This window comes from Natator depressus, chromosome 23 (assembly GCF_965152275.1).
Source record: "Natator depressus isolate rNatDep1 chromosome 23, rNatDep2.hap1, whole genome shotgun sequence".
Classification (NCBI taxonomy): Eukaryota; Metazoa; Chordata; order Testudines; family Cheloniidae; genus Natator; species Natator depressus.
This window is the reverse complement of record NC_134256.1, coordinates 5,757,426-5,775,173: the sequence shown is the minus strand read 5'-3', so window position 1 is coordinate 5,775,173 and position 17,748 is coordinate 5,757,426. Positions and strand designations below refer to the sequence as shown.

Genomic DNA, 17,748 nt, shown 5'->3' with positions numbered 1-17,748 from the left:
CGAGCTGGGAACAGAACCCATATCTACTCCAATTCTCCACCCATTCGTCCACACTGCCTTTACTGATGAGCCACAAACACTCCAGTATTTGAGTAACAACCCTGCCAAATGCTGCACCTTGAAAGAATGTTACCACAGCACTTGGAGATCTTACTGGTGAGTGCTGTAGTAATGATTTACAATTGGAATCTTTTATAAGGGTATCTTACAACATTCTACAGGAATGACCCCAAAATACAGCAGTATCATTGATTAATAGCCCCCAAAAGCTACCTAGTGCAGTGGGGTTATGACCGTATTCGGGGGGCATACTGGAGTATAACAGTAGACTCACAGCATTCCGCTGATGATCCCAGACACTACGGCACTGTAAGGTCCTAGTCCTAACATGCTACAATTCATAGTAATGTTCCCGCAGCATTTTGCCGGGTTAATGAACAATGCTATAGTATTGTTAGAAGCGCCTCCTAGCACTCTACAGGAAGGATCCAAAATACTCCAGCGTCGCAGAGTAATAGTCTGAATATGATGCCCCTTCATAGTCCCATTGCTGCAGTATTTGGGGCGAGGGTGCTGGAGTGTTTTTGATTCAGGTATCCTAGCGTTCTGCAAGGAGCATCCAAAACACCACGGCACTGTAAAGTGTTAGCCCCAAATGCTACATCTCCGTATCGGGTTAGCTCCGACAGCGGGGGGGGAAAATGTCATGTAAATTTCACTGGGATTTGGAAAGTATTTTTGCCCCGTCATGCTTGGAAACGGACAGATTTTTCATTTTCCTAATTGCCTGGGTAGTGTTTTTAATAGCAGCAGCCACCTTCTGTGTCTGGACAGCACCTGGCACGAGGCCGATCTGGTCCATGACTGGGACTCCCAGATGCTACCCTCCTACACCATCAAATTTTTGGTATTTTTTTAAAAATGGGCAATTTCAGGAAAAATACATTTTTGATGCTGCCTAATATATTCCATCTTGCAAGGAAGCCGGCCACCCAAAGTGGCTGGATGAAAACAATGGCAAGCCAAAATGGGGGCGGGGGGGAGAGTTCGTGAAAAGTTCCCGCCAAAAAATTTAGAAAAATTCCCCCCAAAATTAGACATGTCAAGAAAACCAAAATGGTTTTGTGTTAAGAACTTAAAAATAACTCCCATTTTTGGTTCTAACCGTGACTGATTCTATTTATTACAGTATTTGGGATAGTATTGAAGAATGCTGGAACATTTCACTTTACAAGTGTATCCTTATATCCTGCTACAACAGCGACTGAAAGCTCGACAGCTCAGGTTAATGCTACCGAAGTATTTTAGCCAATACTGTAGCATTTTTGTACAGGTGCCTGTAGGAAAACACTCCAGCTTATCCTAGTGTTACTGAAGTATTTTGGAGAGTTGTAGTATTATAGGATATTGCTGTGGTACTTTTAAAAGGGTATATTTATGAAAACATACCCTGACTTATCATACTCGAGTACTTTGGGGTGTCACTGTAGTGTTTCAGGATATTACTGTAGTACTTTTATTCGGGTATCTTTATGAAAACATTTCAGGTTATCATAGCGTTACTGTGGTGTTTTCGGATATGGCTGTAGTATTTTTAATGAGGATGCCATGTTAAACACACCCCAGTATTACCCAGCAATGGGGTAGGTTTTCCAGCATAGCCTCGGGCCATCAGAGTAGTTTTGGGGTTAAATCAGGTAATCCCTCTGTGACCCAGTGTGCCCTTTTGCAGCCTGCCCTGACCTTGGCATTTCCAGTGAGGGCTGCCCCAGGCACGCCGGGTCACATAGGGCTGCCCCAGGCACGTCGGGTCACACCCTCTATGCAGGCATGTATCGAAAAAGACAGACAAATATTTTGGCACAAAAACACCTCCCTACCCCTCCTCCCGCCTCCCTTTGCAAAGTTTGATATGCAACACCCCTACCATAGGCTACAGCAGCACGTTTTGTTCGACACAAAAAATCCCAGAACCAGTCGGGCCACTCCCACAGCTGGCAGGAATGGGCGGAGCTCCCAACATGGGCGGAGCAAGGCCGATTTACTCCAGCACAGGATCTGGCCCGACCCATGTAAAAGGGCCGAGTCTCCCGGCCCTGCCTCTCTGCCTCTCATCTCACCTCCGAGATTCAGTGCAAGATGCTACTTAAATATTGCTTCCTTTTTAGTAGTAAATATTTTCACATTTGTTTTGTTCCCTAGTTTAAAAGGTTACAAACCCCCCTCCCTCAGCCCTTGGCTAACGAATGGAAAATGATTGATCTCTGCTAGCTAACATGGAGGGGCCCCTCCGCCCCCCAAATCCCAGACCCACCGCTAGCCCCTTCCCCTGAGTCTGTCCCCAGTTCCTGTCTGACTGTCTACCTGCTGCAGCAACGTGGACACGGCTGCCCTAAGGTGAGCTCTGGAGCCTGCCAAGTGCCATGCAAAGCAATCTGCCTGTGCCAGGGCTGAAGGCCAGCTGGGGGTCAGGAAGAGATTTTCCTTCTCAGGGTAAAATATTGCACAAATCCACAGATCGCCACGGGGGTCAGGGGTGAACGGCCGGTGTCACATGGGGAGGGGGCTCCTTTGGGCTCCTGGCTGGGGGCCTTACGGGGTAAGTGCCAGTGTCAGGTGGGGAGGATAATGGGATAAGTGCCGATGCTAACTGGGGTTGGGGTGGGTTACGGGGTCAGATGGGGAGGGGGGTCCCTAGGGTGGGGGAGGCAATAGGGTTCCTGTGGGGGTCAGACGGGGGAAGGGGTCTTCTAGGGGCTGTGATTGCATTTGGACCTATGAAGCACTTAAGTGGACGGCCCATCCCCCCGGGCACAGTGTCCCGGCTCTGAGGGGGGTCTCTCCGAGCACAGCACTGGCACAGAGCCGCTCACCATCCCCACCTGCCCACTGGTAATATGCTTATTTCATTCCTGCCTCTTCCAATGTCCATGAGTAACACCCCTCCCCCCCCGCCGCCCCGATACCAAACCGGCCCCGGGCTCACAAACAACCCTCCGGAAACAAAGCAGCATGTTCAGCCCAGGGCTTCTGAGCAACCCTACAACAACAAGCCAGTGTATCTAACCCAGGGCTTCTGAGCAACCCTACAATAATAACCTGGTGTATATAACCCAGGGCTCCTGAATGACCCTACTGTAACAAGCCAGTGTATACAACCCAGGGCTCATGAGCAACCCTACAATAACACACCAATGTAAGAAGCCTGACGCACAGGAGCAACATTACAACTAGCAAACCAGCCTGTTCAGCCAAAAGCTTCAGAAGGATCCTACAATAACAAGCCAGCCTGCAGCGGAGCACCCCCGGGCCACCCTACAACAACAAGCCAGTACAGACAGGGGTGGGAGCAGGTCAAAAGGAAAACAGCCCTGTTTCCAGAAGCCCTGGAGGGCCCTGGCAAAAGCGGTGCATCAAAAAGAGGTCAGCTGTAAACACGGTGCGGAGAATGGCCCCACTGATTTGATCACAGAATGGCTACCGGATACCCTGGCACTAGCCCAGGGGCTTCTGGGCCTGACCCCAGTGCTAGCCCAGGGACTAATGGATACCCCGGCACTTGCCCAGGGCTATTGGGCATCCGGCTCTCACGGACTGCCCTGAGTCACTGATATGTGAAGCAAGGTCCTTTCCACGCTGCCCACAGGCTGCACTGGCAGCAGGAGGAGCCCTTGGCCGGCTCAAGGTGATAATACTGCTTGAGGCATCAAGGAGATCCTGGGGGAGGCGGGGGTTCTAAGGAAGAGGGAGAGGAGCAATGTTCCTTCCCTGGAGCAATGGTGGGGGGCAGTCGTGAGGTCCATGGTGAAGATGCCAATATCCACCCCCGGTGCTGAGAAAATAGCCATCGCCCCAGCCGGGCTTTAATACTGAGTGGTAGCTGCGGGGAGGCAGCTGCCTAGTGCTTCACTTTCTTGGCCGTGCCAGCCGCCCGGGCCCTGTGCGAGCGGCGGCAATGGCGGGGTTCCCTGTCCCGTCGCTGCTCCCGCGGGACGGGCTCGGCCGCTCGCGTTCCCGGGGGTTGTGTGGGGAGAGATTCCTCCCTAGATGGATGTGACACCAGCATTTACAGAACACCTCGGAAGGAAAATAAAACCCCACCCGGACGGTTTGGCCCTGTCTGTCACAGGAAGCAGGCTATGACATCACAGGAAGCAGCCTGACGTGTCCCAGGCAGGTGTTTATACCACAGCAAGTAGCCTCGTACATCACAGGAAGTAACATACTGCATCACTGGTGATGTCACAAGAAATAGCCTATCACATCACAGGAAATAGCCTCCTACACCACAAGAAGTAGCATACCACATCACTGGTAGACACTTGTGATGTCACAAGAAGTAGCCTATGACATCACAAGAAGTAGCCTCCTACACCACAAGAAGTAGCATACTACATCACTGGTAGACACTTGTGGTGCCACAGGAAGTAGCCTATGACATCACAGGAAGTAGCCCCCTACGCCACATTACATCACATACTACCATGCATGTTGTCACAGCTTCATGTTCTGCTCCTTATCTCCCCACCCTCCAATCACCCGGTCTGGCAGACGCTGCCGAGCGAGACGACAAAACCCAGCCCTGTGGCTACTCCGTGGACAGACTCCCACCCCACTTCCCACGGGCACAGCCCAACCACCTTTCCAGTTACGCCCTAGAGATATGTTGCTTCCTTTCTGGAGGAAGAGGGGGAGTGCGTCCCCCCACTTTTGCTGAAGATATGAATAACTACCCCCCCAACCCACAAAAACCACCCCCAGTCCTAACTTAACCCCCCCGCTCCCGCCCCGAGTTCAACACAATTTGACTATCTACATGCAGAAAATAAAACGCATCAGTGAAACGCCGCGTTGCAGCTTAAGTTCAATAAGACCCAGCTAACAGAGGGGGTATGTGGGGGATTTACGGCAGCTGTGGCTCATGCCAAGACCCCGTTCCCCACCCCCCCTCGTCTCAACACGGGTCCAGATCGGCTCCAATCACCCCTCCCCCAGTTATGGATCAAAATCCAATTCCCCCCAGTCTTAAAGGGATCCACTCCCCAAAGTGCGATCTGCTCCCTGAATAGAGAGAGCAGGGGGGGGGGGGCTGGCTGGGGGGGAAGGGGGGGCAGAAAGAAAATTTGTAAAGAAAGGAAATAAAGAGAAAATTTGACCCATTTTCTTTTTCTATTAAAAAAAAAGAAGTGCAATATATACATATCAGACAGAACACACGGCAAGGTCCGCGGGCCGATCCGGAGATCGCGTCTGGATCGGAGCTGGTCATTAGATTGGGGGGGGGACCCCTCCCTATTGGAGGGGATGCATGTCTGGGGGCGTGCGGGGGATGGGCAGGGTGGGGGAGGGGGGGCCTGTTGGTTTGTTTGTTTGAAATTTAAAATGGATTTCTCCCTTTCGTGGCTCCCTCCGGCCCTACCCTACTTTCTGCGGGTTGGTGGCTCGCACCCCCTGCTCGTACGTCACTCGCTGGCTGATGAGGTACTGGGCGGCCTGCGTGGCTGCCGGCGTGCCGGTGATGGTGACTTTACGGTTCCTGGTGCCCGGGATAAACTCTCCCTTTTTGGAGATCTGGATCCGGGCGCCCGTCAGCTCCTGATACTCCACCAGCGTCTTGCCCCCTTTGCCCAAGATGGCCCCCACCAGATTCTCTGGCACCGCGATCTCCACCATATCCTTGGCACTCTCCACCAGCTTCTCCGTGGCCAGGAAAGAGCTGGCCACCAGCGGCGAAGCCGTGCCCAGGTAGCCGTTGGCCGCCCCGGTGGCAGCCGCCAGGGAGCCCAGGGTGAAGGCCCCCACAGCACCGGCCGGCGTGCTGGTGCTGGCGGAGGCGTCGCTGGCGTAGGAGGCCAGGAGGTTGGCGGCCGCGGCCGCAGCGGGATTGGCCCCAGCCGCCACGGCGGCCAGCACGCCGGAGGCAGCGGCAGAATTGAGCCCCAGCCCCAGCGAGTTGGTGTTGTATCCGTAACTGGCCAAGGTGTTGAGGGCCGTGCTGATGGCCAGCAGGTCGCTGCCGGAGAAGCCCGGCAGGGCCGCTGGGAAGGCCCCGACGCTGGCCAGGCTGGTGTGTCCCAGCAGGCCCGAGGCGGTGGCGGCGGCGGCGGCAGCCGGCAGCACGTCCGTGGAGTTGGCGTAGGGCGAGCCGGTGGGGTTGGAGTTGGCCACGGGGCCGGTGATGTTGGCGTAGCTGATGTTGAGGCAGCTGCTGCTCTGCGGGTCCTCCTGGATTTTCTGCACAATGATGTCCACCGCCTTGCGGATCTGCTCGGGCTCCCCGCTGACCGTCACCACCCGCTCCTGCAAGTTGATGCCCTCTGGCTTCTGGCTCAGCTGCACCCAGGCCCCCGACTGCTCCATGATAGCCTTCACCGTGGCACCCCCTTTGCCGATGATCAGCCCAGCCGTGCTGTTGGGGACGATCAGCTTGGCCTGCCAAGGGGAAGAGACCGGGGGGGTGGAGTGTTAGCGGGGGTGGGGAATGAGCTCCAGCAGCTTCCATTGCCTTTTGCCAGCGCTGAGCTGCAGCCCCGTCTGGGGTGGGGTGTAGGGCTGTTTATACAAGGACCCCCTAGAGCTGAGCTGCAGCCCCCTCTGGGGCTTGTATGACATACAAGGATCACTTGTCCCCCACTCCCTGCAGCACATCGCCCCCTAGCACTGCATGGAGACAAGTGTGCTCCAGTCTCCACGGAGGAGCCTAGCGGGGGTGTCATACCCACTCAGAGAGCTGGGCGACTCCCAGAGACACATGGGCTGAGCTGGGAACGGGTGCTGCCCAGACACTGCCTGCCAGAGCTGGGTTCCCCTTCAGCACCATGGAGAGCAGTGACAGCACCCAGCACGCCCAGACCTAGGCACACCCAGAGCTCGGTGCACCCAACATCCAGCACACCCAGAGCTCGCTACACCCAGCCCTAGGCACACCCAACACCTGGCACACCAAAAGCTCAGTCCACCCAGAACCTGGCATGCCCGGCCCTAGGCCCAGCCAGCATACCTAGAGCTCAGTACACGCAGAACCCGACACACCGAGACTTTGGTACACCCAGAACCCGGCACACCCAGAGCTCAGCACACCCAGAGCTTGGTACAACCAGCACCCAGCACACTCAGCCCAAGGCACCAGCACCCGGACACCCAGCACCTGGCACACCCAGAGCTCAGCACACCCAGTATCCAGCAAAGCCAGCACCCAGCACACCCAGCCCTAGGTACACCCAGAGCTCAGCACACCCAGCCCTAGGTACAACCCAGCCCTAAGAGGGAGTCAGAGAAGGGCTGGGAGGATGATCTTGGCTTGGAGGGCCTCAATCAGGCTGCCCTTGGGCCCTCCCCAGACTGGCCACCTGCATAGCCTGGAGCTAGGGGCAGAGCCAGGGGCTCTGCCTGGGAAGGGAGGAGGATGCAGCCTCCCCACCCTATTACTAAACCACAGCCCAGAAGCAAAGGAAAACACCACAGCAACTTAGCCGAGAAAATCTCTTGCGTAACAAGCTCTGATGCAGGCCCTGACCCCGCTGTCGGGCTAGACTAACCCACAGGAGAGAGCTGCAGCTTGGCTTTGCCGGTGACCCTCAGCCCTGACCTGCAGCCATAGGCACTGACTCCGTGGGTGCTCCGGGGCTGAAGCACCCATGGGGGTAAAATGGTGATTGCTGAGCACCCACCGGCAGCCCCCCTATCGGCTCCCCCTTCCTCCCCAGCGCCTCCTGCCTGCTGGCGGCCCCAACGATCAGCATTTCCCCCTCCCTCCCCACTTCTCCTGCCTGCCCGCCCGCCCAAACCAGCTGTTTCGAGGCGTGCAGGACGCTGGGGGGGAGGGAGGAGGAGCGATGACGAAGCATACTTGAGGGAGGGGGTGGAACGGGACGGGAAGAGGTTGGGCAGGGGCGGGGTGGGGGTGTAGCCTTGAGGAATGGGGTGGAGTTCAGGTAGGGTCTGGGGCAGAGCCAGGGGTCAAGCATCCCCCAACAGAGTGGAAAGTTGGTGTGTGTGCCCGCAGCCCCTTGCGACCCTGGCCCTGGGCTTCCCCATGACACCAGGGTCTTCAGCGGAGCTGGGGGTGGGCAGATCACAGCTGGGGTAGCAGGGGGCTGCGAGTCGGGAGTGAGGGGCACTGGCAGAGCTGTGGGTTGGGGAGCCCAGGGCTGGGGTAGCAGGGGGCTGTGAATCTGGAACTGACCACTAGGACTGGGATGGGGGGACTGTCACTAGTTCCTTCTAACAGCTCCCTCCTCTGCACGTAAACCACCCAGCTCCATAGGAGGGGAGTGCAGTCCAGTGGTTATAGCAGAGAGCGGGGGAGCTAGGAGTCAGGATTCCTGGGTTCTAGCCCCAGCTCTGCCACTGACTGGCTGTGTGAACTTGCTCACATCCTAGCGCTGCCCTGTGACTCAGTTTCCCCACCTCACTGGGGCATATGGCTCAGTCTGTGAAAGCTTGTGCAGGGCTGTGAGATCCTGAGGGACGGGAGCTGGCCCCTGCCGTGCAGGAAGTGGAGGCTCCCTGGACCCAGTTCAGGGAACCTCTGATGGCTCGAGGGGCAATTTGGAGCTGACAGCCTCCAATGGGGGGCAGGGGAGGACAGCGAAAAGGGAGGAGAGAGGAACAGGCAGGAGGGGCTGGCGAAGGTGCACTCAGTCCCGCCAGCACACCCAGAGCTCAGTCCACCTAGCACCTGGCTTACCTAGCACCTGGCCTGCCCAGCCCTAGGCACACCCAGCCGATCTCCCTCACACAGACAATCTCTAATCAGGGCCACCAGCCAGGACAGAGCCCCTGGCGCCCCACCCAGACCCCATTGCTGCCAGACCCCCCGCCCCAGAGCCCTCCCTCTCTCAACACAATGGTGGCAAGGCCCTGCCAGGCCAGGCAGCCTGACACATCACAGAGCCTGCCCCCTGCTGCCATGGCAAGGGGGCCCTGCAGGGGTGGGAGCTGCTCTCCTAGTCCAGACCGGCTCCTGGGCACCACCTGGCTCCTGGTATAGACCCCATGCCCCCTTCCAAATCCCCAGCTGCCACCGCACCCTGGATACCACCTAGCAACAGCCTCCCCTGCAACCCCCGCAGCAGTTGTATCCCCGGCCTCAGTTCCACCCTCCCCGCCAGGATCTGGGCACAGATTGGTGCCATGCAGCTTAGTTGCAGGCCAAGGGGCAAAAAATAGAACCCAGGAGTCCTGGCTCCCAGCCCCTCCCCTCCACTGTAACTACTAGACCACACTCCACTCCTGGAACTTCTGAGCATACGTTTCCTCCTACACGTTTCCTCCTTCCTCCTACAGCAGCCTGTGGACTTTCCAGAACCTGCTGCCCCCCCCACCCCCACTGATCCCTTCAGGCCAGGGATCCATGAGGGAAGCAGGGGGTGCCCCATGGTGCCAGCTGCTCCCGTCCCACTGCTCCTCAGCACAGAAATTGTCTCCTGCTCTCCCCTGCCTGGGCCGGGAGCCCTTTGGGGGCAGCCAGGCCTGGGATGGATGGGGGTGCCTAAAATACAGCCCAGAGGGGCATCTTGCACTGGAAAAGAGCTTTCCCTGCCCTGGCCTCCAGCGCTCCCCCCTGCCAGCGCAGGGTGAGCCATGTCCCCAGGGGCTCAAAGGGGCAAGAGACCCACACTGCGTCCTGTTCAACGGGAGATTTCTTGGGAGATTTTAGCAACCCCGGCTTCTCCCAGCAGGGAGCGCTGTGGAGAGCAGAGCAGGAACACTGGCTGTGGGAGGAGCTCCCAGCTATGCCCGGCTACCCCCAGAATTCCCACCTTGCTGCAGTCCTATTGACCCTGGAGGCTGGGCTTGTGATTCTGGGGAAACAGACCAGAGTAGCTATTGCCCTGGGGGGGAATGGCCTGGAGGGGACAACACTCCCCCACCCCCGCCCAGGGGGAATGGACTGAGTGGATGTTCCCTCCCTGGCCCCATAGGGCTGGACAGGGTGGGCTAAAGGAGACATGAAGTCATCTCTGCACACTTTCTTCTTGGGAATGACAAGTGCTGTCCTGAGGGGACTCTGGCGTCCAGGCAAAGGCCATCACATGGGCCTCAGTCTGGACATGGCACATCCTTACACTGGATGGTGTCACTTGAGGACCTGAGGGAGGGGGTGGGGATTGGGGAGAGTCTACTGGGGCCTTTGTGACCAATGGGGATACCCTGCAACCCCCTCCGCCTTCCTACAACTCTTAGCGGCAGAAGAGGAAGAGATGCTCTGTGGGATAACTGCCCAGAGTGCACCGCTCTGTGGGACCCCTGGACCCCGCTCTGTGGGACCCCTGGACCCAATCCTGATCCACAACCCAGCTCCGGGGCTCCTCCCCTCCTGTAGCTCTGCCAGGGCCTCTCAATCCCAACCTGCAGCCCCCTCTAGCCCAGTCCTGGGCTCCCCCACCACACCTCTGCTGGTGCCCCTCAATCCCAACCCGCAGCCCCAGGCTCCCCCAAGCTCTGCCGGTGCCCCTCAATCCTGACCCAAAGCCCCCAAACCAGCACTTCGCCTGCCTTTCCCAGTTCTGCCAGTGTCCCTCAATCCCGACCCGCAACACCCCACTATCCCAGCCCTGGGCTCCCTGCACACACAGCTCTGCCAGTGTCCCTTTCTCCCAACCCGCAGTCCCTGGCTATCCCAGAATGCAGCAAATTCCCCACTAAAAAAGAGACCCAACCAACTCACTTCATGTGTGACCAGAGGCAGGATCTGAACTCAGAACCCCAGCGATGGAGGTTGGGGGGGGATGGACTATGAAACTCCACTTGCCCCCCAGCAATCGCTGCACTAACCCCTGGGCAGTGTTGCCCTAGCCCCACGCTACAGCATCCCAAAGACACCAAGGCCTTTGTGGCTGCTGATAGGTGCGTTACAGCCTCTGCATATTACAGTGGGTGTGCAGGAGGGTGCCTACCGCCCCTGCCCTGGCTGCTGAGGGCAGTGTGTGCTGCTGACAGCCCCTGTGTGGCAACACTGGGCAGCGCTGGCTGGGATTTGGGGAGCTCAGGACAATCACAGGGTCTGCCCGTGTCCAGCCTCCCCTGCAGAGTCCTGGCTGCTCCCTGGGGGCAGGGGCGGATTCCTGGGGCCCCTGCCCACACCTTCAGCCTGTGGTCCCACCCCTGTGCTATCTCTTCCGCCTGCGGCCCTGCCCACAGCCCCACCCCGTTCTGTCTCTTCCCTGGGCCCCGCCCCTGTTCCATCCAGGGTCCCCCCATTCTGCCCCCGCACTATTGCCCCACAACCTGTTGGCTCCTTTCTGCCCTCCCCTCAAGACTGTCCCTCCGCTCTGGCCCCAGGGCCGCAGCAGGGAGTGAGACCTCCCCCAGCCCTGCGGCCACGGCAGGGAGCGAGAGCTCCTCCAGTCCCGGGGCTGCAGCCAGGTCCAGGCGCTGGGGCTTCCCCCACCACCCCCGGCACTTCTGTCGGGGATCAGGGTCGGGGCGCTGGGGCTTCTTCCGCCCCACCTGCGCAGTGCTTCTGCCAGGGCGTGGGTTCGGGTCGCTGGGGCTTCCGCCACCCCGCATGGCGGCCTGGGCTCTGGGCTTCCGCTGCCCGGCGGTGGATTTTTTCCGGGGCCCTCCCACTGGCCCAGTGGCTAATCCACCACTGCCTGGGAGAGTGTCCAGTCCCCCGGATCTCACCTGCTTGGCGCGGTCTGGGTTCATGGTGGTCTGCGGCTGCAGGATGTTGACGGACTCAGGCTTCACCACGGACTGGGGGATCTCACGCACCTTCTCGGCGATGAAGTTGTGGACGGCGTTGAGGGCCTCGGCTGTGCCCTGCACGAGGCACACCCGCTCTGTGGTGCCTGGGGAGGGGAGAGCATGGGCAGGTTAGCACCCAGAGTTCTGGGCACAGAGGGCACCAAGCTGGAGAGGGATGTGCTGATGTGGGCTTGCAGGGAGGGAGCGTGCAAAAGGGGGGAACAACTGACACCAAAGGGGTGAGTGTGCAAATGGGAAGTGAGTGTGTAAGGGAACTGATACCAAAGGAATGGGGGTGATGGAGGAAGGTGAGTGTGCAAGAGGGGAGGACATGTGTAAGAGGGCAACAACTGATGCCAGGGGAATGAGAGTGTGAGTGGGCGTGCAAGGGGACAACTGATCGCAAAGGAACAAGTGTGCAAGCAGGCAAGTGTGCATGAGGAGGATGCATGTGTAAGAGGGGAGTGAGTGTGTCAGCTGAAGCTTTGACAAGCCACCACTGCCTTGGCCTCCCCTCACCCAACCAACGCCTGCGTCCCATCCCCCTCCAGCTCTCACCCGGCTAGCCCCAGCTCCAGAGGGGCCCAGCGTGGCACATAGAGGGTTAACGTGTTCCAGCCATGCCCCACCAGCTGCTGCCTGTTTAAAGCCAACAGCTGGCAGGGCTGCCAATGAGGGCCCCCCACCCCCTTTGCTCCCCCCAGGATCCCAGCCATTGGACAGAGCTGGTGTCAGCCCCCCCCAGGGAAGGGAGCTCTTGGCACCCCCCATCTCCCTTGATTCCCAGCCTTTCACCTACACGCTGTGACCTCTCCCATCGGCTGATGGGGAAACTGAGGGGGGTTGGGACTTGCCCTCTCCAAGGTCACACGCTGAGCCTGTGGCAGGGCTGGGGATTGAACCCAGGAGTCCTGACGCCCAGCCCCCCTTCTAACCACTAGACTCCATTCCCCACCCAGAGCTGGGGGGAGACCCCTGGTGCTCCCCCTTTAGCTCAGGGTCTAAGGCTTTGAGGCTGGGGGTTCTGGTTCAATCCCTGCCGAGCATTCGTTCCCCATGGTGGGGAGGTTGATCCCCAGGGTGTGGGGTAGGGCCCTGGGGGGAAAACGCCCTCGCCTGGTGCCAGAGCCATTGCACGGGGGAGCCACAGCAGGGAGGAGAGGGAGGGAAACCAAGGATTTTTGGTCTCTCTCCTTCCCCACAACATCCCCCAGCCCATGTCCCCCCTCCCAGCTCTCTCCTCCCCACATCCCAAACCCTCTTCCCCTCTCCTGCCCCTCCCCACGTCCCCCTCCTTGGCCCACATCCCCCTCCCCATATACCTCTCCTCTCCCCGCATCCCTTTCCCCACTTTCGACTCCCCATGTCCCCCCTCCCCACATCTCCACCTCCCCCTTCCCCTCTCTCTCCCCTCCCCACGTACCCCTCCTTGGCCCACATCCCCCTCCCCATATACCTCTCCTCTCCCTGCATCCCCTTCCCCCTCCCTATATCCCCCCCTTCTCTTCCTCCTTCCCTCCCCCTACATCCCCCCTGCCCCTCCCAGTTTGCCCCTATGCATGGCCCCCCTCCCCCTCCTTCCCCACATCCCCCATCCCCCTCATTACCCCCCGCCCCTCGCCATGCCCCCTCCCCCCCAGGGTTTCCCCCAACCTCCCCCCCTCAGCTGCTGCCTCAACAAAACAGGCACAGCCAGGTTACCATGGCAACCTGCAGCGTTTTGAAACCCCCTCCCCCCCCAGCAGCCGTGATGGAGCCGAGGGCTCAAGGGCCTGTCGCCATGGCAACCGGCACCCCCTCATCTGCCATCCGCCGGTTACCTGGGTGATGAGGGACCCTTTGTCCCCAGCAATGAGCCCCCCCCCGCCGCGGGGTGCGGCGAGGGGCCCCAGGCGGGAAGGGGAGGAGGAGAGCTGGTGGGGGGGGCCCAGTTGCCCCACAGTGAGTGTTGGGGCCCAGCACAGGCTGGAGAGCCCCTCCCCCCAGGGCCTGGCATCAGGGGATCAAGGATCCAGAGGGGTGGGGGGGCACAGCACGAGGCCCGGCCCCATCCCCACATCCCCCCATCCACACACAGAGTCGGAGGTTCAGAGAAGACAGCAGGGAAATGGGGGGAGGGCCCTGAATGAGTCAGGGACCCTCAGGTTGGCTCAAAATGTAACCCTCTCCCCATCCCATGACCACCCCCAGCCTCTCCGAGCCAGCCAAACCAGCAACGCCACTGCCCACCCTGCCAACCCCCAACTCTATGGCCCACCTCGGTAACCACGGCCCATGGCACCACAGCCAACCCTCACCAACCACGGCCCATGGCACCACAGCCCACCCTTGCCAGACACTGACACTATGGCCCAGCATGGCCAACCAAGTCCCATGGCACCTCAGCCCGCCTTCATCAACCACGGCGCATGGCACCACAGCCCACCTTCACCCACCACGGCCCATGGCACCTCTGCTCACCTTCACCAACCACAGCCCATGGCAAACGCCCACCTTCACCAACCATGGCCAATCGCACCTCCACTCACCTTCACCAACCACAGCCCATGGCACCACAGTCCACCTTCACCAACCACAGCCCACGGCACCTCAGCCCACCTTTGCCAACCATGGCCCATGGCACCATAGCCGAGTCTCACCAGACACTGACACTACAGCTTAGCATGGCCAACCACAGCCCATGGCACCTCAGCCCACCTTCACCAACCACGGCCCATGGTGCCACAGCCCACGCTCACCAGATACTGACACTATGGCTTAGCATGGCCAACCACAGCCCATGGCACCTCAGCCCGCCTTCACCAACCATGGCCCATGGCAGATGCGCACCCTCACCAACCACAGCCCATGGCACCTTAGCCCACCCTTGCCAGACACTGACACTATGGCCTAGCCTGGCCAACCATAGCCAGTGGCATGTGCCCACCCTTGCCAACCATGGCCTATGGCACCATGGCCCACCCTCATGAATCATAGCCCATGGCACCCCGGCCCACACTTGCCAACCACCAACATTGTAACACTAGGGCCCACCCTTGCCAAGCATGGCACCACTGCCCACCCTTGCCAACCATGATGCTATGGCCCACGCCCATTCTCACCAACTACATCCCATGGCACCACGGCCAACTCTCACCCTCACCAACCACAGCCCATGGCACCATGGCCCACCTTTACCAAGCACCAACACCATGGCACCATAGCCCACCTTCACAAACCATGGTCCTCGGCCTACCCCCACCAACTACGATGCCATGACCCATGCCCACTCTCACCAAGCACCAATGCATGCTCGCCAACCACAGCCCACAGCACCACGGCAGCACAGCCCACTCTCACCAAACCACAGAGCACGCTCAATACTCCATCAGCACCACAGCCCACGTGCGCCGCAAACCACCTTCACCACACCACACACCTCCCTCCCTGCAATCCACCGCTAGCACCAGAGCACAGACCACCAACCGCCACCAGCACTGCCCACCGCCCTCCACAAAGCATCAAAACCACAAACCATAACAGCCATCCGCACACTACTGGAGGCCACTTTCACCAACGCACAAACCACCAGTCATCCCACATCTCTTAGTAGTTAGAGCAGGGGCAGCTGGGAGCAGGACTCCTGGGTTCTATCCCAGCTCTGGGAGGGGAGTGGGATCTAGTGGTTAGAGGAGGGGGGACAGGAACCAGTACTCCTCGTTCTATCCCCAGCTCTGGGAAAGGAGTGGGGTCAGTGCAAGCAAGTCATGGCCCTCAGAGACTGAGCACAGGTTCTGGAGACCAGAGTGACTGAACTGGAGATGCTGAGGGAGACAGAGAGGTACAGAGAGGAGACTTTCTGGGGCACAGCAGAGCAGGTCCCACTCCCAGTCTGTGCTGTGGAGGAGGGAAGGAAAACATTAAGCTGGAGTGGAGGGAAATGATCCCATCGCTGGGACCCTCCTTCCAGACGCACCGAGGAGACCCCTTATCCCTGCCATATAAGACGATAAATTTGCATGCTAAGATCTGTAAATCTGTATTTATTCTACACAGGTTCAGAACATTCTAGGAGGTTAGTGAAAAATGAATCCATATATGGAGGAGTGGGAGGGGGAGGGGACCCCAGTTATTAGGAAGAGCCAGGTCATAGCGATGGGGAAGTCGATTGTTAGAAATATGGATAGTTGTGTTTGACTGGGAGAACCGCACAGTGAATTGCCTGCCGGGTGTGAAGGATGCAGAGCCCATGAGACATCTAGACAGACTTATGTGCAGTGCTGGGGAGGAGCTGGTGGTACATGTTGGTACCAGTGACACAGGGAAAGGTAGGAGAGAGGTCCTCGCGGCCAAATTTAGGCTGCTAGGTAAGAGGTCCAGGAACTCCATGGTAGTATTCTCTGAAATGCTTCCAGTTCCATGCACAGGGCCGGTTAGACAGGCAGAGATGCAGGGTCTCAATGCATGGATGAGACAATGGTGTTGGGAGGAGGGGTTTAGGTTTATTAGGAACTGGGGAACCTTTTGGAAAAGGAGGAGCCTATACAAGAAAGGATGGGCTCTACCTAAACAAAAACGGAACCAGATTGCTGGCATGTAAAATTAGAAAGGTCATAGAAGAGGTTGTAAATTAAGGGCTGGGTGAAGGCCGACAGGTGCCTAGGAGCACACGGCTCAGACAGAGACATCCCTTAGGGGAGGATTTATCTAAGTGCTAGTAAAGAGGAGAGGGTAGAAGTCGGTAAAGAACAGGCAGGAACTGGAGAGAAACAGTCGAAGGAAAAAGAGCCCCATTCAATTACATCACAGGAAGGCAGACAACTAAATACTGGCAAATTTTGTAAGTGCTTATATACAAATGTAAGAGGTTTAAATATTAAGATGGGTGAACTAGAGTGCCTGGTATTAAATGAGGATATTGCTATAATAGACATCACAGAAACTTGGTGGAACAATGATAATCAGTGGGACGCGGTAATACCAGAGTACAAAATACATAGAAATGACAGAGTAGGTCATGCTGGTGGGGGTGTGGCACCACTACATATGAAAGAAAGCACAGAGTCAAACACAATAAAAATCTTAAATGAATTAAACTGAACCATCAAATCCCTATGGATAGAAATTCCATGCTTGGATAATAAGTGCATAGCAGTAGGAATATCCTACCGATCACCTGACCAGGATGGCGATGGTGACTGTGAAATGTTCAGGTTGATTAGAGAGGCTACAAAAACAGAAATCCTAAGAATAATGGGGGATTTCAACTATCCCCATAGGGACTGGGTACATGTCAACTCAGAATGGGAGGCAGAGATAAAATTTCTAGACACCATTGATGGCTGCTTCTTGGAGCAGCTAGTCCTGCTGGAACCAACAAGGGGAGAGGCAATTCTTGATTCAGTCCTAAGTAGCGCACAGGATCTGGTCCAAAAGGTGAATATAACTGAAACCAGGGCTGGCCTTAGACTAAATGGTGCCCCAGGCAAGGAGCGTCTTTTTGGCACACCCCTCCCCATTTGTTAAACTTTTGAATGCCTTATTTTTATTGCATTTGTAGCCCATTTAATGACTTTGATACACGATTTGCATGCCTGATTTATCCCTGTCCTATAAGACGATAAATTTGCATGCTAGGATCTGCAAATCTGTATTTATTCTACACAGGTCCAGAACATTCTAGGAGGTTAGTGAAAAATGAATCCACGTAGGGAACACCTGAAATATGTCACTTCAAATATTCTATTTCCCTTTTGTCGCTAACAACAAAAACAGCACTCCGAGCCTGGTTCACCCCAAGCCCGGCACCCCAGGTAGACTCTTGGATCTCCTGCCCCTAAATCCGGCCCTGTCTTAACCATTTGGTAACAGTGACCATAATGTAATTAAATTTAACAGCCTTGTAGGGGAGAAAATACCAAAGAAACCCATCACGGTCGCATTTACCTTCAAAAAGGGGAACTGCAGAAAAATAAGGAAGCTAGTTAAATAGAAACTAAAACAGTCACAAGAGAGAAATTCCTGCAAGATGCATGGAAACTATTTTTAAACACCATAATAGAGGCTCAACTTAAA

General features: G+C 57.3%; 1 protein-coding gene across 1 annotated transcript in view; it reads right to left on the bottom strand.

The window, feature by feature from the left end:
- Window positions 1–5,336: 5,336 nt before the first annotated feature.
- The window catches only part of NOVA2 (NOVA alternative splicing regulator 2), a 35,846-nt gene continuing 23,434 nt past the window's right edge, over window positions 5,337–17,748 (bottom strand). Inside the window, exons 3-4 of the mRNA XM_074937037.1 lie at window positions 11,632–11,798; window positions 5,337–6,432 (exon numbers count right to left, since the gene is read on the bottom strand). Coding sequence (XP_074793138.1) covers window positions 5,416–6,432; window positions 11,632–11,798 — 1,184 coding nt within the window. The 3' untranslated portion in view covers window positions 5,337–5,415. The remainder of the gene's footprint in view (window positions 6,433–11,631; window positions 11,799–17,748) is intronic.